At 51.2% G+C, this 25454-nt stretch overlaps 1 protein-coding gene across 2 annotated transcripts; it reads right to left on the reverse strand.

Annotated features, from left to right (window-relative positions):
* Window positions 1-704: 704 nt before the first annotated feature.
* On the reverse strand, window positions 705-24333 carry KCNE3 (potassium voltage-gated channel subfamily E regulatory subunit 3). Of its 2 annotated transcripts, none has more exons than XM_063950924.1 (2): window positions 24003-24333; window positions 705-1760 (listed from the first exon to the last, which is right to left on the reverse strand). In XM_063950924.1, exon 2 carries the CDS (start codon window positions 1699-1701, stop codon window positions 1399-1401), a length of 303 nt encoding a protein of 100 aa, XP_063806994.1. In that variant the 5' UTR covers window positions 1702-1760; window positions 24003-24333; the 3' UTR covers window positions 705-1398. The 2 variants fall into 2 exon arrangements, with proteins under 2 accessions (XP_063806994.1, XP_063806995.1); XM_063950925.1 differs by lacking the exon at window positions 24003-24333 and adding an exon at window positions 22218-22412.
* Between the last annotated feature and the right edge of the window lie 1121 nt (window positions 24334-25454).

A 25454-nucleotide genomic window follows, 5' to 3' on the forward strand; every position in this document is an offset into this window, starting at 1 on the left:
AGCAGGGCCGGTTCAGGGGCTTTTTGCGCCCCGGGCTGCGATAGGGGCGTGGCTTCATACAGGGGGCGTGGTCAGTTACGCCCCCTGTACTGTAGTAGCGCCGCTGAAATGATGTGTGGTGCACGATAACGTCAGTTCCCTTCGTGGAGAGGACCTTTGCTGTGCGGTGCGCGATGACGTCAACGCGCACCGCACATCATTACAGTAAAGGTCCTCTCCACGAAGGGAAACTAGACGCGTAGCTTCACAGCAGGCAGCGGCAGCGGGACAACGGGCAGCGGCAGAGGACAGAGTGGGCAGCGGGGGGCACAGCAGCAGCGGATCTTGCCATGGTGCGGCGCCCTCCGTGGCAAGATCCGCTACTGTCTGCCAGCCACACAAGTTGACCCGGCATTTCTGTGGCCTAACCAGTCAGTGTAAAGTGTGGTCCCCTGAGTGTTGTTGTATGCTGGCTTGTGTCTAAAAGAATACATGATGAGTTCTCTGCTTTATCTATAGGATGTTACATGAAGAGGTTAATACATCAATCCATAACTGTGCCCTGCTACTGGCTGGGCAGTGCCTGCTGGGACTTGTAGCTCCCCAACAGCTGAAAGGCCTTGTGTTGCCTAAGCTTGCTGTAGATATTTACTAAGGTACAATACTATTTCACAATGAACGCTTGTAGCTCAAAGTTGAAAAGGCAAAAGAGGAGAGGGCTCAACTTCCAGTTCATTATAATTTATTACATTGATTTCAAGTTAGGACATGTCGCCACTAATCAGACTCTTTATTCAGTGAATGCGGGCTCAGGACACGCTATTGTCAAGTAATCACAGCTCTGCTTTCTTGTTGGTCCCTGTTCCTGGGACGGTGACGCAGGAATCTTCTCCCACACAGACGCGTTAGAGGTACGTGATCTCTGGTTCCGCCGGGCACCGTGAGGTATTACAGTGTTAACACATATTGCCGCCTGGCCGCCTATGCTCAGCGTCTCTGTCGGTACGAAGGTGGCAGAGAATGTGCCCGGTACTCAGGTCTGCCTGCTGAGAGTCTTCCCTGGGGGGGACGGAGTGCATAAGGCCTGAGGTGCAGCTAATGCACAATATATGAGTTTGTGCGCGCGTTTAAAGTCCTGGTCATGTGACATGATCTTGGCTGAAACACTGCGTACATCCCATGTGTCATAGGGACGTCAGATCCTCACTACAATGTACCAAAAGTGTCGTTACCCCCTGAGTGCAAATGGACAAGGTCTGCCGGCGCCCGTCTCATGAGGGTACAAGGGTATGAAGTTTGACTCCCATGCCCGCTAACCCTAGTACTAAATCCTGACAGTTCCACATGTAACCTATCCGGTCATGGATCCTCGAAGACCATCATTGGTGTAGCTTCCCACAAACCCGTCTTCCAACCTCGTCATATTACCGAGACGCGACTGTTTTTAATATATACGTGGTATGGGTCACTGCGCTTATCCACTTTCTTAGACCTGGTGTATCCCAGGATTAAACTCCCCACAGTCACAGCGAAGAGAAACATGACGAAGACGATGAAGATGTAGGCGTTGTCATCCTTGTTGGGTTTGTCTAGTTTGGCGCTCGTCTCGTTCAGCTGCGGGTCCTCCGGCTGGTAGGGGGGGCTGTTTAGCGTCTTGTTTATGGCCTGGAGAACAGTGTGGAGGTTCTCTAGCAGCTTCTCCATCGGCCTGGCGGTCTCCATGACTGGGGTTTACCTGGACAGATGGAGGTCACACTTCAATGTTCTCCACTCAGTGGAATCTGGAGACAAGAGGACAAAGTTACCGTCAGTTCAATTTAGCACAGTCAGAGATACTGTCCTACTGTATTTGGTTAATATGTTTCATTTTTGGTGCTTACTTTGGCGATGTCAACTATAAATGTCCTTATTCTGAGCTTACTGCTGAGTTGTATTTACAACAGCAACCCCAGTAAAAAAATGTTACGATCTACACATATCCCTCTGTTTCTCACTTTGTAGACACACACACACACACACACACACACACACACACACACATATATACTTGCCTTGTTTGTTTTCTTCATGCTGCTATAAATGATTTACAGTTTGCTGAGTGTCATGTAGCTACCATGGCAACCACAGTCACATGGCACATGTTATAGAGAGCAGCGAGGCTTTTGGAATGACTTATTCTCAGCGCAATCGTCAGACCCTACTTTCCCATCATGCACATGCAGTCAAGTGACCCTGTACTCGAGAACGAGCTTGGGTGCTGAACTGTAAATGCATTGCCATTTCTAAAAAGCAAAATCTGCACCAAATGACCTTCACCCATGACCAACCCAGAAGCACACAGATTTTCCCAAATCCCACTCACTTTCTGATGGAGCAAGACGCTTTCTGGTTCCAAGAGTCCCAAGAAAGTGGCTATTACAGACAGTAATCGCTGTACGCGCCATATGCCGTAACATGAGTGGTCCTGTCATTAGTCTCCTGAGAATGCGGTTTCTTGCATCAAAATTTGGGACATGCATTTACTAACGCCCCTTATTTGTTGCCACGGAACACATTAAAGCTTCTTCCTGATTTTCTGCTAACCAAGGATGAGAATCTCGTCTCATGGCCGCACAATTCCAGAGGAGTCAGGGATGGGGCGTTGTGGCCCCCAGACTGCGCCCTTCCCCATTCTGCCAGGCACTGTGCTACTTTATCACTGATTGCAGCTGCGGGTGACACCAATCCCCTGCCTTCCTCCTGCGCTTAACGTAGTCGCAGCACACTGCCAGACAGCGCAAGTTCCTTACTAGGCCACATACTACGGTAGACCACACACCTTTCAGATCCAGTTTTACCTGTTCCAGCGGAACATGATTGCAAAAAGGTTGAATTTTTAACCCCGTATCTCTGCGGTATCTAGAAGAATCAATGTCTGGGGTAGGTGGCCCCGAATAACCCTGTTGTGCACCGAAGTGTTAATTTGAAGCCATAAACACTTTCTCTAATAATACCACAGTGTTAACAAACACACAAACATTTCACATGAATGCACCCATTGTCCTACAGCGGAATTACACAATGACATCAGGAATTAACATGACAACAATAAAAAATATGTTGCATGGCAAATAAAACGGGGATATCTGGCGTCTGCTCCGCTAACCTCAAATCTCCAGAGCCCGAGGATAAGTAGAGAACAATGAGACCTGTCACTTAGGTGAGTGCCTGCGCCCTCGGTCGTCACATCACGTACAGTAATACGGCTTGTCTGCGCTTCATCTTAATCCAGCGGCGTTCTCTGGAGAACAGTATGACCATGTTAGGAGGTGCAGACATACTGAGTGTGACCTTCTGCCCCCGGTGGGGTGGTGGCTCTACTGACCGGACTGCTGGGAGAAGCAGTATAGGAAGGGACAAGCATCAGTATGCTGGCACTTGTAGTTCTACAAACAGCAGCATGCAATAATACTAGGGCATGGGCTGTCAGTGCTACCCTGGCACTTGTAGTCCCACAGGAACTATATTTTTGAAGGGGAGCAGTGGAGCTCAAGACTGGGACAATCAAACATTTGATTAGCTAAGGACTGACTAAGTTCGAGGCTATTTAAGAGCCCCATTTTTTGTGATTGGTTGTCAATGACTAAGCAGTTGCTAAGTAGTTTTCAGGGGTCTGGGTAGTTTTCCCATAGGTGTGCTGGCATCAGTGACGAGCGGTGAGGTCATTGGCTGGGGAGGCACTAAGATATATATATATATATATATATATATGTATATAGAGCACCTCCATGTCCCTGCAGCCCAAGTGATCTGGGGATGAGCTGCCCAGTCACTTCCCACCCAATAACCCCCCTTTCTGACCTGGGTGGTCCTGGGCCAGGTCCGGGAGAGTGATGCTGCTGCATGGGAGGGCAGATGAAGAGAAGGGAGAGGTAAGAGCGCTGGCCGCCACCGCACGCTCTCTATCTCTGGGGTTCCTGCTGGCTCCAAATCCGTAACGCCGGGTCCCGCTGGCTCCGGGGCTGCCGCTGCTGTAGTGACAGCTCCACAGTAGCTGGTCCCAGGACCCGCCTCCGCTTCACCACGCCGCGTGATTGGACCAGCGGATCCAGCACTGGATCAGCTGTCCAGTCACATCTGCCTCGCTGACAGGGGCGTGTTTCCCCTGTCAACGAGGCACCTGCAGAAGTGCCGCTTTCCCCTCTGGTTTTAATGGGCTTTTTCAGCCCAGCGCTTTGCCCCGCCCCCCCGCTTTAACCTGTCCCTATTATAAACGGGAGGCACTGCTATCAGTGCCTCCCAAACTACTTTTAAACACTGAAATGGATAGGATAATATAAAGAAATTACTTATGACACAGAATATGTGTCATAGATATTTTCTTTATATTGGCCCTCATTCCGAGTTGTTCGCTCGTTAGCTGCTTTTAGCAGCATTGCACACGCTAGGCCGCCGCCCTCTGGGAGTGAATCTTAGCTTAGCAGAATAGCGAACGAAAGATTCGCAAAATAGCGAAAAGAAAATTCTTAGCAGTTTCTGAGTAGCTCCAGACCTACTCACAAATAGCGATCAGCTCAGGCCGTTTCGTTCCTGGTTTGACGTCACACACACGACCAGCGTCCGGCCAACCACTCCCCCGTTTCTCCAGCCTCTCCCGCGTTTTTGCCTGACACGCCTGCGTTTTTCCGCACACTCCCAGAAAACGGCCAGTTTCCGCCCAGAAACACCCACTTCCTGTCAATCACACTACGATCACTTCAACGATGAAAAATCTTCGTTCGGGCGTGAGTAAATCTACTAAGTTTTGAGCAAAAATACTTAGCGCATGCGCACTGCGTACCATGCGCATGCGCATTTTTGCCTTAATCGCTCCGTAGCGAAAATCGGCAACGAGCGAACAACTCGGAATGACTCCCCATTATTTTTATCATTAAAGACAGGGGAGGCACTGCCTCCTACCTCCCCTGCCTCCCCTGACTGCACGTCCCTGGTTGGTATGTCAGTCAGGAATGGTGGGTGTAGGCTTAGGACAGTATATAATCCACAGTCATGTGCCTCAGACTTCCTCTTGCCATTTTTTGGAATGCCCTCCCGCCCATTCGGATGTTTTTTCTTCTGCTTTTTTCTTCAATTTTGTTGGCTATTAACAGCCAGATCGGCGGGAAGTCGCTACCAGCCAGCAGTCAGCTAGGCATAAGTGGTCATTGTGGGGCACCCTCTTTAGAAAGATGGTGAGAGTGTCCTTACCTTATGGGTGGACAATTAGACGTTCCCCTGCGGGAACAGAGTATTTGCCAGAGAAGAGTGGTGAGGCCGGCACAATGCGGGTTATGCAGGGAGGAGGCGCTGTTGTTGTTTAGGCCCCTCCTACAATTTTTGTGGCTACAATCTAAGTGACTGGAGCTGGCGTCTGGTAGCGACTTTTCCTTTGCCATCCTCCAACATAAATTAATTCATTAGCATAATTCTAGTTTAACATCAGGTCAGCCATCAATAAATACCGTCTGACCTTTAACTCCAGCTATCGGTGTCTGTGTCGTTATTTTAGTGTGTCGTTATTTTAGTGTGTCGTTATTTTAGTGTTAGCTAGCTTTAAGTTAATCACAATAAAATTATGGGCGCCTTATTGTATTTGTATCAAAGCAAGGGAGATTTGAGACCTTGCGGTTTATGTTAATGAGATGTGATTTTGACGCAAGACTAAAAGTGAACGCATCACGCGGTTTTCTGCAGACTGCACTTGCAGTGAAAACAGTGAACGCAGTCTGCGCATGAGTCGCTGAAAGCGCACCGATGTGACAAGGAGCGGATCTCGAGTGGACACAGCCGTCTGTGAAATGGGCGTTTCTCCGCAGCAACTGGGCGGTTACCGCGCGGAGGCACGGAATGGGTGCATCGCATGGGAGGGACTTGGCGGTGTAGTGGGCGTGTATCCAGACTTCTGCGCTTCAGATCAGGAGCTTACCAATATACAAGATAAGGGTGAATGTGTTCTGTATGGGTAGTGGTACTGCACTGAGATCCATGCCGGTGTCCCAGGGTCGTTTTAAGACATGAGAGGGCCCCGTGTGCAGATGTGCAACCTCCCCCCGCTCCAGAGCCCCCCAAACCCAACCCCGGAAAAAACTGCACATGCGCAGAAGGTAAAAATGACACTGCTCAGTGTCTTGGTTACTGTCTGCACATGCACCTCTTTGGAAATATGGGGGTCATTCAGATATGATTGCTGGGCTTCGATTTTTGCAGCACTGCGTTCAGATAGTCGCCGCCTACAGGGGAGTATATTTTCGGTGTGCAAGTGTGCAATCCCATGTTTAGCAGAGCTGTACAAACAGATTTTGTGCAGTGCCTGTGCAGTCCAGGACTTACTCTTCCACTACGATCACATCAGCCTGTTTGGAACCGGAGCTGACGTCAGACACCCTCCCTGCAAACGCTTGAGCCCACCTGCTTTTTTCCGGACACTCCTGGAAAACGGTCAGTTGCCACCCACAAACGCCCTCTTCCTGTAAATCTCCTTGCGATCGCCCGTGCGAATGGATTCTTCGCACCATCCCGCCGCAGGGCGTCGATGCCCGTTGCAGCCGTGCAACGCGCCGGGGCAGTGCAGTGCAGTGCATACGCATGCGCAGTTTGGATCTGATCGCCCGCTGTGTGAAAACGCAGCCTAGCGATCAGATCAGAATTACCCCCTATGACGCCAGTTCTATGTCTCCGAGAAATTCTGTAGAAACATGGGCCCTCATTCCGAGTTGTTCGCTCGTTCTTTTTCTTCGCATCGGTGCGATAAGTCGCAAATTGCGCATGCGCAATGTTCGCAGTGCGTCTGCGCCAAGTAAATTAGCACAAAAGTTTGGTATTTTACTCACGGCTTAACAAAGAATTTTCATCGTTCTGGTGATCGTAGTGTGATTGACAGGAAGTGGGTGTTTCTGGGCGGAAACTGGCCGTTTTATGGGTGTGTGTGAAAAAACGCTGGCGTTTCTGGAAAATACGTGGGAGTGTCTGGGCGAACGCTGGGTGTGTTTGTGACGTCAAACCAGGAACGAAAAGGAGTGAACTGATCGCAGTGTAGGAGTAAGTCTCGAGCTACTCAGAAACTGCAAAGAAATTTCTATTCGCAATTCTGCAAAGCTAAGATTCACTCCCAGTAGGCGGCGGCCTAGCGTGTGCAATGCTGCTAAAAGCAGCTAGCGAGCGAACAACTTGGAATGAGGGCCATGGCACGGGCATGGTCTACAAAAGCCTGTCACATAAGCCAGGCTGGCCTAGCAAGTGACGGACAGATGGTACATATATATGTGTGTGTGTTTTCCTGTATATGGTGCACATGTGCAGAGGGAGCAGGGAGTGAGTTACTGTTCTCAGAAGGAAGCCCCCCCCCCCCTCCCCACACCTCCCCTTGCGTCATTGCTAATAACAGGAAGATAGTGACAGGAGGCAGATTCTGCAGTCTTCCCTAGCTACTAAACCAGCGCTCCCCAAACCGAGCTCTTGCCCGGTAAATTCTTTCTACACCTGGGGAAGTTTCCAATAGCTACCAATCAGCATCTACCTATCATTTTATAGACTGTACTTGGTAAATGCTAACTAGAAGCTATTTGGGCTACTTCTCCACTTGTCTATTCTTTGGAAGACTTGATAAATCTCTCCCTCTCGCCCCGGCACAGTCACTCATACCATATGTTGTTTCCCCTGACCAACGCCATGTGCAGAAGAGCGGAGGTGAACGGGGGCCGCACAATGAGTAGTTTAGACACAACCTTTGGCATGGCCCTGCCACCCTGGTGCCATGACTATGACCCTCACCACAACATGGACACGCCAGCTCCCATTAAGGCTTGGCCACGTCCCCCGTCCTGATTTCCCAGATGGGAAATGTTGGGATATCTGAGATGAAGCAGAACGTCAGTATGTCCATATGAGCAGACATTTCTTCTAAATCAATACAGAAGAATAGATCCAGCGCCAGGAATGTGAGATGTAACAATTTAGGTAGAGAAAGTTACAGATTAGAGCGCGAGCCTCCCAGCCATTCCTAGCACACAGGAGCGCGAGCCTCCCAGCCATCCCTAGCACACAGCAGCGCGAGCCTCCCAGCCATTCCTAGCACACAGGAGCGCGAGCCTCCCAGCCATCCCTAGCACACAGCAGCGCGAGCCTCCCAGCCATCCCTAGCACACAGGAGCGCGAGCCTCCCAGCCATCCCTAGCACACAGCAGCGCGAGCCTCCCAGCCATCCCTAGCACACAGGAGCGCGAGCCTCCCAGCCATCCCTAGCACACAGGAGCGCGAGCCTCCCAGCCATCCCTAGCACACAGGAGCGCGAGCCTCCCAGCCATCCCTAGCACACAGGAGCACGAGCCTCCCAGCCATCCCTATCACACAGGAGCGCGAGCCTCCAAGCCATCCCTAGCACACAGGAGCGCGAGCCTCCCAGCCATCCCTAGCACACAGGAGCGCGAGCCTCCAAGCCATCCCTAGCACACAGGAGCGCGAGCCTCCCAGCCATCCCTAGCACACAGGAGCGCAAGCCTCCCAGCCATCTCTAGCACACAGGAGCGCGAGCCTCCCAGCATTCCTAGCACACAGGAGCACGAGCCTCCCAGCCTTCCCTAGCACACAGGGGCGCGAGCCTCCCAGCCATCCCTATCACACAGGAGCGCGAGCCTCCCAGCCATCCCTAGCACACAGGAGCGCGAGCCTCCCAGCCATCCCTAGCACACAGGAGCACGAGCCTCCCAGCCATCCCTATCACACAGGAGCGCGAGCCTCCCAGCCATCCCTAGCACACAGGAGCGCGAGCCTCCCAGCCATCCCTAGCACACAGGAGCGCGAGCCTCCCAGCCATCCCTAGCACACAGGGGCGCGAGCCCCCCAGCCATCCCTAGCACACAGGAGCGTGAGCCTCCCAGCCATCCCTAGCACACAGGAGCGCGAGCCTCCCAGCCATCCCTAGCACACAGGAGCGCGAGCCTCCCAGCCATCCCTAGCACACAGGAGCGCGAGCCTCCCAGTCATCCCTAGCACACAGGAGCGCGAGCCTCCCAGCCATCCCTAGCACACAGGAGCGCGAGCCTCCCAGCCATCCCTAGCACACAGTAGCGCGAGCCTCCCAGCCATCCCTATCACACAGTAGCGCGAGCCTCCCAGCATTCCTAGCACACAGGAGCGCGAGCCTCCCAGCCATCCCTAGCACACAGGAGCGCGAGCCTCCCAGCCATCCCTAGCACACAGGAGCGCGAGCCTCCCAGCCATCCCTAGCACACAGGAGCGCGAGCCTCCCAGGCATCCCTAGCACACAGGAGCGCGAGCCTCCCAGCCATCCCTAGCACACAGGAGCGCAAGCCTCCCAGCCATCCCTAGCACACAGGAGCGCGAGCCTCCCAGCCATCCCTAGCACACAGGAGCGCGAGCCTCCCAGGCATTCCTAGCACACAGGAGCGCGAGCCTCCCAGCCATCCCTAGCACACAGGAGCGCGAGCCTCCCAGCCATCCCTAGCACACAGGAGAGCGAGCCTCCCAGCCATCCCTATCACTCAGGAGCGCGAGCCTCCCAGCCATCCCTATCACACAGTAGCGCGAGCCTCCCAGCCATCCCTAGCACACAGGAGCGCGAGCCTCCCAGCCATCCCTAGCACACAGGAGCACGAGCCTCCCAGCCATCCCTAGCACACAGGAGCGCGAGCCTCCCAGCCATCCCTAGCACACAGGAGCGCGAGCCTCCCAGCCATCCCTAGCACACAGGAGCGCGAGCCTCCCAGCCATCCCTAGCACACAGGAGCGCGAGCCTCCCAGCCATCCCTAGCATACAGGAGCGCGAGCCTCCCAGCCATCCCTAGCACACAGGAGCACGAGCCTCCCAGCATTCCTAGCACACAGGAGCGCGAGCCTCCCAGCCATCCCTAGCACACGGGAGCGCGAGCCTCCCAGCCATCCCTAGCACACGGGAGCACGAGCCTCCCAGCATTCCTAGCACACAGGAGAGCGAGCCTCCCAGCCATCCCTAGCACACAGGAGCGCGAGCCTCCCAGCCATCCCTAGCACACAGGAGCGCGAGCCTCCCAGCCATCCCTAGCACACAGGAGCGCGAGCCTCCCAGCCATCCCTAGCACACAGCAGCGCGAGCCTCCCAGCCATCCCTAGCACAGAGGAGCGCGAGCCTCCCAGCCATCCCTAGCACACAGGAGCGCGAGCCTCCCAGCCATCCCTAGCACACAGGAGCGCGAGCCTCCCAGCCATCCCTAGCACACAGGAGCGCGAGCCTCCCAGCCATCCCTAGTACACAGGAGCGCGAGTCTCCCAGCCATCCCTAGCACACAGGAGCGCGAGCCTCCCAGCCATCCCTAGCACACAGGAGCGCGAGCCTCCCAGCCATCCCTAGCACACAGGAGTGCGAGCCTCCCAGCCATCCCTAGCACACGGGAGCGCGAGCCTCCCAGCCATCCCTAGCACACGGGAGCGCGAGCCTCCCAGCCATCCCTAGCACACGGGAGCGCGAGCCTCCCAGCATTCCTAGCACACAGGAGAGCGAGCCTCCCAGCCATCCCTAGCACACAGGAGCGCGAGCCTCCCAGCCATCCCTAGCACACAGGAGCGCGAGCCTCCCAGCCATCCCTAGCACACAGCAGCGCGAGCCTCCCAGCCATCCCTAGCACACAGCAGCGCGAGCCTCCCAGCCATCCCTAGCACACAGGAGCGCGAGCCTCCCAGCCATCCCTAGCACACAGCAGCGCGAGCCTCCCAGCCATCCCTAGCACACAGGAGCGCGAGCCTCCCAGCCATCCCTAGCACACAGGAGCGCGAGCCTCCCAGCCATCCCTAGCACACAGGAGCGCGAGCCTCCCAGCCATCCCTAGCACACAGGAGCATGAGCCTCCCAGCCATCCCTATCACACAGGAGCGCGAGCCTCCAAGCCATCCCTAGCACACAGGAGCGCGAGCCTCCCAGCCATCCCTAGCACACAGGAGCGCGAGCCTCCCAGCCATCCCTAGCACACAGGAGCGCGAGCCTCCCAGGCATTCCTAGCACACAGGAGCGCGAGCCTCCCAGCCATCCCTAGCACACAGGAGCGCGAGCCTCCCAGCCATCCCTAGCACACAGGAGAGCGAGCCTCCCAGCCATCCCTATCACTCAGGAGCGCGAGCCTCCCAGCCATCCCTATCACACAGTAGCGCGAGCCTCCCAGCCATCCCTAGCACACAGGAGCGCGAGCCTCCCAGCCATCCCTAGCACACAGGAGCACGAGCCTCCCAGCCATCCCTAGCACACAGGAGCGCGAGCCTCCCAGCCATCCCTAGCACACAGGAGCGCGAGCCTCCCAGCCATCCCTAGCACACAGGAGCGCGAGCCTCCCAGCCATCCCTAGCACACAGGAGCGCGAGCCTCCCAGCCATCCCTAGCATACAGGAGCGCGAGCCTCCCAGCCATCCCTAGCACACAGGAGCACGAGCCTCCCAGCATTCCTAGCACACAGGAGCGCGAGCCTCCCAGCCATCCCTAGCACACGGGAGCGCGAGCCTCCCAGCCATCCCTAGCACACGGGAGCACGAGCCTCCCAGCATTCCTAGCACACAGGAGAGCGAGCCTCCCAGCCATCCCTAGCACACAGGAGCGCGAGCCTCCCAGCCATCCCTAGCACACAGGAGCGCGAGCCTCCCAGCCATCCCTAGCACACAGCAGCGCGAGCCTCCCAGCCATCCCTAGCACAGAGGAGCGCGAGCCTCCCAGCCATCCCTAGCACACAGGAGCGCGAGCCTCCCAGCCATCCCTAGCACACAGGAGCGCGAGCCTCCCAGCCATCCCTAGCACACAGGAGCGCGAGCCTCCCAGCCATCCCTAGTACACAGGAGCGCGAGTCTCCCAGCCATCCCTAGCACACAGGAGCGCGAGCCTCCCAGCCATCCCTAGCACACAGGAGCGCGAGCCTCCCAGCCATCCCTAGCACACAGGAGTGCGAGCCTCCCAGCCATCCCTAGCACACGGGAGCGCGAGCCTCCCAGCCATCCCTAGCACACGGGAGCGCGAGCCTCCCAGCCATCCCTAGCACACGGGAGCGCGAGCCTCCCAGCATTCCTAGCACACAGGAGAGCGAGCCTCCCAGCCATCCCTAGCACACAGGAGCGCGAGCCTCCCAGCCATCCCTAGCACACAGGAGCGCGAGCCTCCCAGCCATCCCTAGCACACAGCAGCGCGAGCCTCCCAGCCATCCCTAGCACACAGGAGCGCGAGCCTCCCAGCCATCCCTAGCACACAGGAGCGCGAGCCTCCCAGCCATCCCTAGCACACAGGAGCGCGAGCCTCCCAGCCATCCCTAGCACACAGGAGCGCGAGCCTCCCAGCCATCCCTAGCACACAGGAGCGCGAGCCTCCCAGCCATCCCTAGCACACAGGAGCGCGAGCCTCCCAGCCATCCCTAGCACACAGGAGCGCGAGCCTCCCAGCCATCCCTAGCACACAGGAGCGCGAGCCTCCCAGCCATCCCTAGCACACAGGAGCGCGAGCCTCCCAGCAGTAGCGGATCTTGCCACGGGCAAGCAGGACTTTTGCCTGGGGCGCCGCCTTCTGGAGGGCGCCGGCACCATCCGGAGGGCGCCGCACCATGGCAAGATCCGCTACTGCTGTGCCCCCCGCTGCCTGCTGTGTCCCCCGCTGGTCCCGCTGTGCAGGGAACTCTACTGTACAGGGGGCGTAACTGACCACGCCCCCTGTATGAAGCCACGCCCCTATTTCCCGCCCGGGACGCAAAAAGGGCTAGAACCGGCCCTGCCTCCCAGCATCCCTAGCACACAGGAGCAGAGGAAGAAGCCTGATTGTCTGTATCATCCTGCACTGGGCAGTAACACGTTGCAGTAACAATGTGGATCCACGTGTCACGGTTGGTCGGTACTCGGCCACATTCCGATACAGCGGCTTCTGTTCGTCGCACAGCTGCCGGCCGGTAGTAACTGCCCCTCTCTCTCATTTCCAGCGCTAGCGCTCAGGTTAATAGGGTTAGGAAATAAGTAGGAAAATCAGGAGCAGACTAAGGAGCTCATTTATCAACGAGTGATAAGACTCATTGCGTATGATCAATCAGCTCCCAACTGTCATTTTTCATTTTGACGTCACACAGCCGCCCCAAAGAATATGCTCCCGACATGCCCCCTGTTTTGCCTGCCACGCCCCCACAACACTGTATCACTCCCCCCCCCCCACACACACACACACACACTTCCAGGATGTGGCCGCATGGTGAAGGGTTGCTCATGCGCACTGCGGCCGGTGCACGCCGCTGCATACAGGCACACGGTTGCGTTCGGATCTGAATAGACCCCAAAGTTACTTGCTTTTTTTGCTATACTTAAAAATATTAATCAGGCCCAATGATTTTCCTACTGCGCAGGCGCCGTGATGGATAAAAGGTGACAGTTACTGAGCGTTTGGGGATTGTAACGCGGTGCCTAGTCATATATACTAATACTGCCGCACAGCGCTGTCCTGTAATAAACACTAATACTGCCGCACAGCGCTGTCCTGTAATATACACTGATACTGCCGCACAGCGCTGCCCTGTAATATACACTAATACTGCCGCACAGCGCTGTCCTGTAATATACACTAATACTGCCGCACAGCGCTGTCCTGTAATATACACTGATACTGCCGCACAGCGCTGTCCTGTAATATACACTGATACTGCCGCACAGCGCTGCCCTGTAATATACACTAATACTGCCGCACAGCGCTGTCCTGTAATATACACTAATACTGCCGCACAGCGCTGCCCTGTAATATACACTAATACTGCCGCACAGCGCTGTCCTGTAATAAACACTAATACTGCCGCACAGCGCTGTCCTGTAATAAACACTAATACTGCCGCACAGCGCTGTCCTGTAATAAACACTAATACTGCCGCACAGCGCTGTCCTGTAATATACACTGATACTGCCGCACAGCGCTGCCCTGTAATATACACTAATACTGCCGCACAGCGCTGTCCTGTAATATACACTAATACTGCCGCACAGCGCTGTCCTGTAATATACACTAATACTGCCGCACAGCGCTGCCCTGTAATATACACTAATACTGCCGCACAGCGCTGTCCTGTAATAAACACTAATACTGCCGCACAGCGCTGTCCTGTAATAAACACTAATACTGCCGCACAGCGCTGTCCTGTAATAAACACTAATACTGCCGCACAGCGCTGCCCTGTAATATACACTAATACTGCCGCACAGCGCTGTCCTGTAATAAACACTAATACTGCCGCACAGCGCTGTCCTGTAATAAACACTAATACTGCCGCACAGCGCTGTCCTGTAATATACACTAATACTGCCGCACAGCGCTGCCCTGTAATATACACTAATACTGCCGCACAGCGCTGTCCTGTAATAAACACTAATACTGCCGAACAGCGCTGTCCTGTAATAAACACTAATACTGCCGCACAGCGCTGTCCTGTAATAAACACTAATACTGCCGCACAGCGCTGTCCTGTAATAAACACTAATACTGCCGCACAGCGCTGTCCTGTAATATACACTGATACTGCCGCACAGCGCTGCCCTGTAATATACACTAATACTGCCGCACAGCGCTGTCCTGTAATATACACTAATACTGCCGCACAGCGCTGTCCTGTAATATACACTAATACTGCCGCACAGCGCTGTCCTGTAATATGCACTAATACTGCCGCACAGCGCTGTCCTGTAATATGCACTAATACTGCCGCACAGCGCTGCCCTGTAATATACACTAATACTGCCGCACAGCGCTGTCCTGTAATATGCACTAATACTGCCGCACAGCGCTGTCCTGTAATATACACTAATACTGCCGCACAGCGCTGTCCTGTAATATACACTAATACTGCCGCACAGCGCTGTCCTGTAATATGCACTAATACTGCCGCACAGCGCTGTCCTGTAATATGCACTAATACTGCCGCACAGCGCTGTCCTGTAATATACACTAATACTGCCGCACAGCGCTGTCCTGTAATATGCACTAATACTGCCGCACAGCACTGTCCTGTAATATGCACTAATACTGCCGCACAGCGCTGTCCTGTAATATGCACTAATACTGCCGCACAGCGCTGTCCTGTAATAAACACTAATACTGCCGCACAGCGCTGTCCTGTAATATACACTGATACTGCCGCACAGCGCTGCCCTGTAATATACACTAATACTGCCGCACAGCGCTGTCCTGTAATATACACTAATACTGCCGCACAGCGCTGTCCTGTAATATACACTAATACTGCCGCACAGCGCTGTCCTGTAATATACACTAATACTGCCGCACAGCGCTGTCCTGTAATATGCACTAATACTGCCGCACAGCGCTGTCCTGTAATATGCACTAATACTGCCGCACAGCGCTGTCCTGTAATATACACTAATACTGCCGCACAGCGCTGTCCTGTAATATGCACTAATACTGCCGCACAGCGCTGTCCTGTAATATGCACTAATACTGCCGCACAGCGCTGTCCTGTAATATGCACTAATACTGCCGCACAGCGCTGTCCTGTAATATGCACTAATACTGCCGCACAGCGCTATCCTGTAATATACACTAATACTGCCGCACAGCGCTGTCCTGTAATATGCACTAATACTGCCGCACAGCGCTGTCCTGTCATATACACTAATACTGCCGCACAGCGCTATCCTGTCATATACACTAATACTGCCGCACAGCGCTGTCCTGTAATATACACTAATACTGCCGCACAGCGCTGTCCTGTCATATACACTAATACTGCCGCACAGCGCTGTCCTGTAATATGCACTAATACTGCCGCACAGCGCTGTCCTGTAATATACACTAATACTGCCGCACAGCGCTGTCCTGTCATATACACTAATACTGCAGCACAGCGCTGTCCTGTCATATACACTAATACTGCCGCACAGCGCTGTCCTGTAATATACACTAATACTGCCGCTCAGCGCTATCCTGTAATATACACTAATACTGCCGCACAGCGCTGCCCTGTAATATACACTAATACTGCCGCACAGTGCTGTCCTGTAATATACACTAATACTGGCGCACAGCGCTGTCCTGTCATATACACTAATACTGCCGCACAGCGCTGTCCTGTAATATACACTAATACTGCCGCACAGCGCTGTCCTGTAATATAAACTAATACTGCCGCACAGCGCTGTCCTATAATATACACTAATACTGCCGCACAGCGCTGTCCTGTAATAAACACTAATACTGCCGCACAGCGCTGTCCTGTAATATACACTAATACTGCCGCACAGCGCTGTCCTGTAATATACACTAATACTGCTGCACAGCGCTGTCCTGTAATATACACTAATACTGCCGCACAGTGCTGCCCTGTAATATACACTAATACAGCCGCACAGTGCTGTCCTGTAATATACACTGATACTGCCGCACAGTGCTGTCCTTTAATATACACTAATACTGCCGCACAGCGCTGTCCTGTAATATACACTAATACTGCCGCACAGCGCTGTCCTGTAATATACACTAATACTGCCGCACAGCGCTATCCTGTAATATACACTAATACTGCCGCACAGCGCTGTCCTGTCATATACACTAATACTGCCGCACAGCGCTATCCTGTCATATACACTAATACTGCCGCACAGCGCTGTCCTGTAATATACACTAATACTGCCGCACAGCGCTGTCCTGTCATATACACTAATACTGCCGCACAGCGCTGTCCTGTAATATGCACTAATACTGCCGCACAGCGCTGTCCTGTAATATACACTAATACTGCCGCACAGCGCTGTCCTGTCATATACACTAATACTGCAGCACAGCGCTGTCCTGTCATATACACTAATACTGCCGCACAGCGCTGTCCTGTAATATACACTAATACTGCCGCTCAGCGCTATCCTGTAATATACACTAATACTGCCGCACAGCGCTGCCCTGTAATATACACTAATACTGCCGCACAGTGCTGTCCTGTAATATACACTAATACTGGCGCACAGCGCTGTCCTGTCATATACACTAATACTGCCGCACAGCGCTGTCCTGTAATATACACTAATACTGCCGCACAGCGCTGTCCTGTAATATACACTAATACTGCCGCACAGCGCTGTCCTATAATATACACTAATACTGCCGCACAGCGCTGTCCTGTAATAAACACTAATACTGCCGCACAGCGCTGTCCTGTAATATACACTAATACTGCCGCACAGCGCTGTCCTGTAATATACACTAATACTGCTGCACAGCGCTGTCCTGTAATATACACTAATACTGCCGCACAGTGCTGCCCTGTAATATACACTAATACAGCCGCACAGTGCTGTCCTGTAATATACACTGATACTGCCGCACAGTGCTGTCCTTTAATATACACTAATACTGCCGCACAGCGCTGTCCTGTAATATACACTAATACTGCTGCACAGCGCTGTCCTGTAATATACACTAATACTGCCGCACAGCGCTATCCTGTAATATACACTAATGCTGCCGCACAGCGCTGTCCTGTAATATACACTAATACTGCCGCACAGTGCTGTCCTGTAATATACACTAATACTGCCGCACAGCGCTGTCCTGTCATATACACTAATACTGCCGCACAGCGCTGTCCTGTCATATACACTAATATTGCCGCACAGCGCTGTCCTGTAATATACACTGATACTGCCGCACAGCACTGTCCTGTCATATACACTAATACTGCTGCACAGCGCTGTCTTGTAATATACACTAATACTGCCGCACAGCGCTCTCCTGTAATATACACTAATACTGCCGCACAGCGCTGCCCTGTAATATACACTAATACTGCCGCACAGCGCTCTCCTGTAATATACACTAATACTGCCGCACAACGCTGTTCTGTAATATACACTGATACTGCCGCACAGCGTTGCCCTGTAATATACACTAATACTGCCGCACATCGCTGCCCTGTAATATACACTAATACTGCCGCACAGCGCTGTCCTGTAATATACACTAATACTGCCACACATCACTGTCCTGTAATATACACTGATACTGCCGCACAGCGCTGCCCTGTAATATACACTGACACTACCGCACAGCACTATCCTGTAATATACACTAATACTGCCGCACAGCGCTCTCCTGTAGTATACACTAATACTGCCGCACAACGCTGCCCTGTAATATACACTGATACTGCCGCACAGCGCTGTCCTGTAATATACACTAATACTGCCACACAGCGCTGTCCTGTAATATACACTAATACTGCCGCACAGCGCTGTCCTGTAATATACACTAATACTGCCACACATCACTGTCCTGTAATATACACTGATACTGCCGCACAGCGCTGCCCTGTAATATACACTAATAATGCTGCACATCGCTGCCCTGTAATAAGACACTGATACTGCCGCGCAGCGCTGCCCTGTATTATACACTAATACTGCTCAACGCGTTGCCCTGTACAGTAGCTTACACTAATACTGCAAGATATGTACCAAGTGATCTGTAACATAAAATATATCACTAAGTGTTTACACAGGGGACAGAGTAATGTTAGACAGAACTCTAAAGAGGTCAGTAATAATCTGCAGAATGTATCTCTATGTATCAGGAGTTAGATGGAACAGAGCAATGCTCTGCAGATCTACAGATAGATCAGCAACTAATAATCTTCAGGATATATCACTATGTACCTGTCAGGAGTAGACGGAACAGAGCAATGTTCTGCAGATCTATTGAGAGACCAGCACTAATAACCTGCAGAATATATCCCTATGTACCTGTCAGGGGGTAGATGGAACAGAGCAATGTTCTGCAGATCTATAGAGAGATCAGCAGCTAGTTACCTGCAGAATATATCCCTATGTACCTGTCGGGAGTAGATGGAACAGAGCAATGTTCTGCAGATCTATAGAGAGATCAGCCGCTAGTTACCGGCAGAATATATCCCTATGTACCTGTCAGGGGGTAGACGGAACAGAGCAATGTTCTGCAGATCAGTAAGAGGGCAGTAATGGAATACTCTGCAAAATATATCCCTATGTACCTGTCAGGGGGTAGATGGAACAGAGCAATGTTCTGCAGATCTATAGAGAGATCAGCAGCTAGTTACCTGCAGAATATATCCCTATATACCTGTCAGGGGGTAGACGGAACAGAGCAATGTTCTGCAGATCTATAGAGAGATCAGCACTAATAACCTGCAGAATATATCCCGATGTACCTGTCAGGGGGTAGATGGAACAGAGCAATGTTCTGCAGATCTATAGAGAGATCAGCACTAATAACCTGCAGAATATATCCCTATGTACCTGTCAGGGGGTAGATGGAACAGAGCAATGTTCTGCAGATCTATAGAGAGATCAGTAACTAATAACCTGCAGAATATATCCCTATGTACCTGTCAGGGGGTAGATGGAACAGAGCAATGTTCTGCAGATCTATAGAGAGATCAGCAGCTAGTTACCTGCAGAATATTTCCCTATGTACCTGTCAGGGGGTAGATGGAACAGAGCAATGTTCTGCAGATCTATAGAGAGATCAGTCGCTAGTTACCTGCAGAATATATCCCTATGTACCTGTCAGGGGGTAGATGGAACAGAGCAATGTTCTGCAGATCTATAGAGAGATCAGCCGCAAGTTACCTGCAGAATATATCCCTATGTACCTGTCAGGGGGCAGATGGAACAGAGCAATGTTCTGCAGATCTATAGAGAGATCAGCACTAATAACCTGCAGAATATATCCCTATGTACCTGTCAGGGGGTAGATGGAAAAGAGCAATGTTCTGCAGATCTATAGAGAGATCAGCACTAATAACCTGCAGAATATATCACTATGTATCTGTCAGGGGGTAGATGGAACAGAGCAATGTTCTGCAGATCTATAGAGAGATCAGCACTAATAACCTGCAGAATATATCCCTATGTACCTGTCAGGGGGTAGATGGAACAGAGCAATGTTCTGCAGATCTATAGAGAGATCAGCAGCTAGTTACCAGCAGAATATATCCCTATGTACCTGTCAGGGGGTAGATGGAACAGAGCAATGGTCTGCAGATCTACAGAGAGATCAGCCGCTAGTTACCTGCAGAATATATCCCTATGTACCTGTCAGGGGGTAGATGGAACAGAGCAATGTTCTGCAGATCTATAGAGAGATCAGCACTAATAACCTGCAGAATATATCCCTATGTACCTGTCAGGGGGTAGACGGAACAGAGCAATGTTCTGCAGATCTATAGAGAGATCAGCCGCTAGTTACCTGCAGAATATATCCCTATGTACCTTTCAGGGGGTAGACGGAACAGAGCAATGTTCTGCAGATCTATAAAGAGATCAGCAGCTAGTTACCTGCAGAATATATCCCTATGCACCTGTCAGGTAGTAGATGGAACAGAGCAATGTTCTGCAGATCTATAGAGAGATCAGCACTAATAACCAGCAGAATATATCCCTATGTACCTGTCAGGGGGTAGATGGAACAGAGCAATGTTCTGCAGATCTATAGAGAGATCAGCAGCTAGTTACCTGCAGAATATATCCCTATGTACCTGTCAGGGGGTAGATGGAACAGAGCAATGTTCTGCAGATCTATAGAGAGATCAGCAGCTAGTTACCTGCAGAATATATCCCTATGTACCTGTCAGGGGGTAGATGGAACAGAGCGATGCTCTGCAGATCTATAGAGAGATCAGCACTAATAACCTGCAGAATATATCCCTATGTACCTGTCAGGGGGTAGATGGAACAGAGCAATGTTCTGCAGATCTATAGAGAGATCAGCAGCTAGTTACCTGCAGAATATATCCCTATGTACCTGTCAGGGGGTAGATGGAACAGAGCAATGTTCTGCAGATCTATAGAGAGATCAGCCGCAAGTTACCTGCAGAATATATCCCTATGTACCTGTCAGGGGGTAGATGGAACAGAGCAATGTTCTGCAGATCTATAGAGAGATCAGCACTAATAACCTGCAGAATATATCCCTATGTACCTGTCAGGGGGTAGATGGAAAAGAGCAATGTTCTGCAGATCTATAGAGAGATCAGCACTAATAACCTGCAGAATATATCACTATGTACCTGTCAGGGGGTAGATGGAACAGAGCAATGTTCTGCAGATCTATAGAGAGATCAGCACTAATAACCTGCAGAATATATCCCTATGTACCTGTCAGGGGGTAGATGGAACAGAGCAATGTTCTGCAGATCTATAGAGAGATCAGCAGCTAGTTACCAGCAGAATATATCCCTATGTACCTGTCAGGGGGTAGATGGAACAGAGCAATGTTCTGCAGATCTATAGAGAGATCAGCCGCTAGTTACCTACAGAATATATCCCTATGTACCTGTCAGGGGGTAGACGGAACAGAGCAATGTTCTGCAGATCTATAAAGAGATCAGCAGCTAGTTACCTGCAGAATATATCCCTATGTACCTGTCAGGTAGTAGATGGAACAGAGCAATGTTCTGCAGATCTATAGAGAGATCAGCACTAATAACCTGCAGAATATATCCCTATGTACCTGTCAGGGGGTAGATGGAACAGAGCAATGTTCTGCAGATCTATAGAGAGATCAGCCGCTAGTTACCTGCAGAATATATACCTATGTACCTGTCAGGGGGTAGACGGAGCAGAGCAATGTTCTGCAGATCTATAAAGAGATCAGCCGCTAGTTACCTGCAGAATATATCCCTATGTACCTGTCAGGTAGTAGATGGAACAGAGAAATGTTCTGCAGATCTATAGAGAGATCAGCCGCTAGTTACCTGCAGAATATATCCCTATGTACCTGTCAGGGGGTAGATGGAACAGAGCAATGTTCTGCAGATCTATAGAGAGATCAGCCGCTAGTTACCTGCAGAATATATCACTATGTACCTGTCAGGGGGTAGACGGAACAGAGCAATGTTCTGCAGATCACTAGAGAGGTCAGTCATGTAATAATCTGCAGAATATATCCCTATGTACCTGTCAGGGGGTAGTACGTAGGGAATAATCAATGGTGGAAGTTAATATAAGTTCATAAGAAAACAGATACTTTGTGACACTCACCAGTTCATGGCTGTCAGGCATAATATTAAACAGTGTTATCCAATACACATCACAATTACATATAGTATCACCTGGAGGAGGGACAGGGCTGTAAATAAGCAGCGGAATAAAAAGAAGATGGATATTCTGTACATGATAAAAGATCAGCTTCCTTCCACTTACTATTACACTAATTGTACTTGTGTCTGTTTATTTCCAGCGACAATTCTTACTGTAATGACATCACTGATGCTACTTCCAGCCCCGTCACTGTAACCAGACTGTACTCAGGATACCACAGGCGTATCCATAGGAATCTCTGAACGCGGAGATATTTACAGCTGCCGCGCAGTCCGGGGATGTGGTGACACCTGCACATCCCAGTGTGAGAATTCTCCTGCAGGCAACAAGTGCTCAGTGGCAGCTGTGACGGTGATTATATATATAATGTACATCACTCAGACCCTCTGTCTATATAACTAACAGGCTATATACAGCTGAGTACGCCAATAGCATCCAGGTGTCAGGTCCACCCCTCCCTTACGTAGAGCCTGACCTTGCCACTTGCTAATTGCCATAGCACAGCGGACGCTTACTGGGAACTGAAGTCTCTTAAACTGGAAGGAAGAGTTATTGGGAAGTAGAGGAATTGGAGGAATAAATACATTTTCACCATTACCGCGTCCTGACAATACAGCGGCCTCTATAACGTTGCTTTGGAGAGATTTAACTCTCAGTACCTCTCGCATTGATGATGCCAATACATATTGTTTTTATTATTACTCAGCTGTAACTTGGCGGATGGAGATGAAAGTAAGTGCAGGTTATTTTTAGGATATTCCGCTACAAAAAGTTGCAGTTTCTTCAAAATCGGTTCAGTAGTTTTTGGAACAAACTGACAGACACAATGTCCTTATACTACAGGTTGAGTATCCCATATCCAAATATTCCGAAATACGGAATATTCCGAAATACGGATTTTTTTGAATGAAAGTGAGATAGTGAAACCTTTGTTTTTTGATGGCTCAATGTACACAAACTTTGTTTACTACACAAAGTTATTAAAAATATTGTATTAAATGACCTTTAGGCTGTGTGTATAAGGTGTATATGAAACATAAATGAATTGTGTGAATGTAGACACACTTTGTTTAATGCACAAAGTTATAAAAAATATTGGCTTAAATTGCCGTCAGGCTGTGTCTAGGGTGTATATGTAACATAAATGCATTCTGTGCTTAGATTTAGGTCCCATCACCATGATATCTCATTATGGTATGCAATTATTCCAAAATACGGAAAAATCCGATATCCAAAATACATCTGGTCCCAAGCATTTTGGATAAGGGATACTCAACCTGTATTAGTATAGATTACAATTGAAAGTTCTGAAACATTTCAACGGGATTCCGACGCCAGTATCCCAAACGGTGAATAGCCCGACAGCCGGCATGCCGACTAACAGAGAATATTCCCGCTCGTGCGTGTCCACGACACCCGTCTAGTGGGAACAGAACCTGTGCTATCTATGAGAAACGTTTTTGCATGTGATCTGTAGATTAATAACACAAACTGGCAACTGGATGACAAGACGAGACGTCTTGTGAGAGGAACGTTGTGTAATAAGATGTGAATTCACAGACCTGCAGCTAATGTGAATTATAAGCTCATTGCAGGATTACAGCATGGTCAGATATCATTAGGCAAATATGGAACAGACTCACATAGCGCAATCATTAATTCTTCTTATAGATATATCAAATAGACTAGGACTTAGCTTGGATATTAAATGTGGAGAACGCTGACATGTAAGTGTACCTGTCTCCTTCAGGTAACACAATACCTGTGGGATACCACAAGGCAAGATTAGGAAACCACAGGATGAACGCCAAATGTGGAACAACAAGTTCCAGCATGCCCTGCTGGGCATGCTGCAACTTCTAGTGACACTTCAGCATGCTCTGGCTGGTTTGTTGGTAGAGTTCATCCCCCAGTTTACCCTGACTCCTGTATCTTACCTTGGTACATTGTCATCCTGGGGAACAGACATTTATAGTGAGTCTCCAGCCAGTGGATGCTCTGAGGGTCTGTGACCGTCCTGTGATCAGCACAGACAATGGTGCGTCCCTGAGGGGAGGTCTGCTCACTTCCCCAAGTGTCAGTCCTGTGTCTGATGACATGAAGTGTGAGCAGTGAGACAGATGACTCCTCTCACTTCTCATTCAGTTCCTTTACTCGCTGCTCCTCCTTTGACTCTTGTGGCTGCTCCACCTCTGCCTCTGTAATTCTGCTGAGTGAAGTTATGAAATGCCTGCAGTCTATGATAGATCTCTCCGTCTCTCTCTGCCCCCCCCCCTTTCTCTCTTCCCATCCTCTCTCTCTCTCTCTCTCTCTCTCCCCTTCCTCTCTCTCTCCCTTCCTCCCCATCCCCCCCCCCCCATTATATCTTCCTCTACCTTGCACTATTTCTCTCTCTTTTTCTCTCTGTCCCCTCCTCTCTCTCTATCCCCCCTTTCTCCTTCCACCATCTTCTTTCTTCTTCCCTACCCCTCTTTCTCTCTCTCCTCTTGTCTCTCCACTCTTTCTCTCCCACTACCCTGTTTCCCTACATCTCTCCACCCACTCTTTGCCTCTCCCTCGCACTCTCTCTCCCACTATCCCTACATCTCTCCACCCACTCTCTGCCTCTCCCTCGCACTCTCTCCCACTATCCCTACATCTCTCCACCCACTCTCTGCCTCTCCCTCGCACTCTCTCTCTCCCACTATCCCTACATCTCTCCACCCACTCTCTAACCCTAACCCTCCCTTCCCCCCCTGCCTAACCCTAACCTCCCCGCTTGGTGCCTAACCCTAACCCTCCCTTCCCCGCTGCCTAACCCTAACCCTCCCTTCCCTGCTGCCTAACCCTAACCCTCCCTTCCCTGCTGCCTAACCCTAACCTCCCTGCTTGGTGCCTAACCCTAACCCCCCCTCCCCGGTACCTAATCATACCCTTCCCATCCCTGCACCCTAACCTCCCTTCTGCTGCCTAAACCTAACCCCCACCCCCGCGGCAGGACGCAGCGTCCCACTGAACGATTGGGATTCTGGGCGTCAGTATTTTGACGCCGGCATCCTGTCCGTTGGGATTTAGACGCCGTTCTTATGGCATCCTTTGGGATTCAGGTATTGGTATTTCGACCGCCGGGATCCTGTCCTTCGCCAAATTAACTACACCTCTAACCAAAAAAATTTTCTTATTATTTTTAAAGTCACCATATGCCAACAAATAATAAAATGCAAAGACGATTTTGGACTACGCTGTTAGTGGGTGGCCACTGTGACAATGGGCGGTCGGCTTACCGCCCGCACACAGTGCCAGACATGCCGACAGGCTTTGATATGTCGGCTGTTCAGTAGAACGGCCGACATATCACTCAGTGCGTACCCAGCTTTAGAGCAGTTGCCAGCGATTATGATTCTTATCTC

Source organism: Pseudophryne corroboree, chromosome 2, assembly GCF_028390025.1.
Source record: "Pseudophryne corroboree isolate aPseCor3 chromosome 2, aPseCor3.hap2, whole genome shotgun sequence".
Lineage (NCBI taxonomy): Eukaryota > Metazoa > Chordata > Amphibia > Anura > Myobatrachidae > Pseudophryne > Pseudophryne corroboree.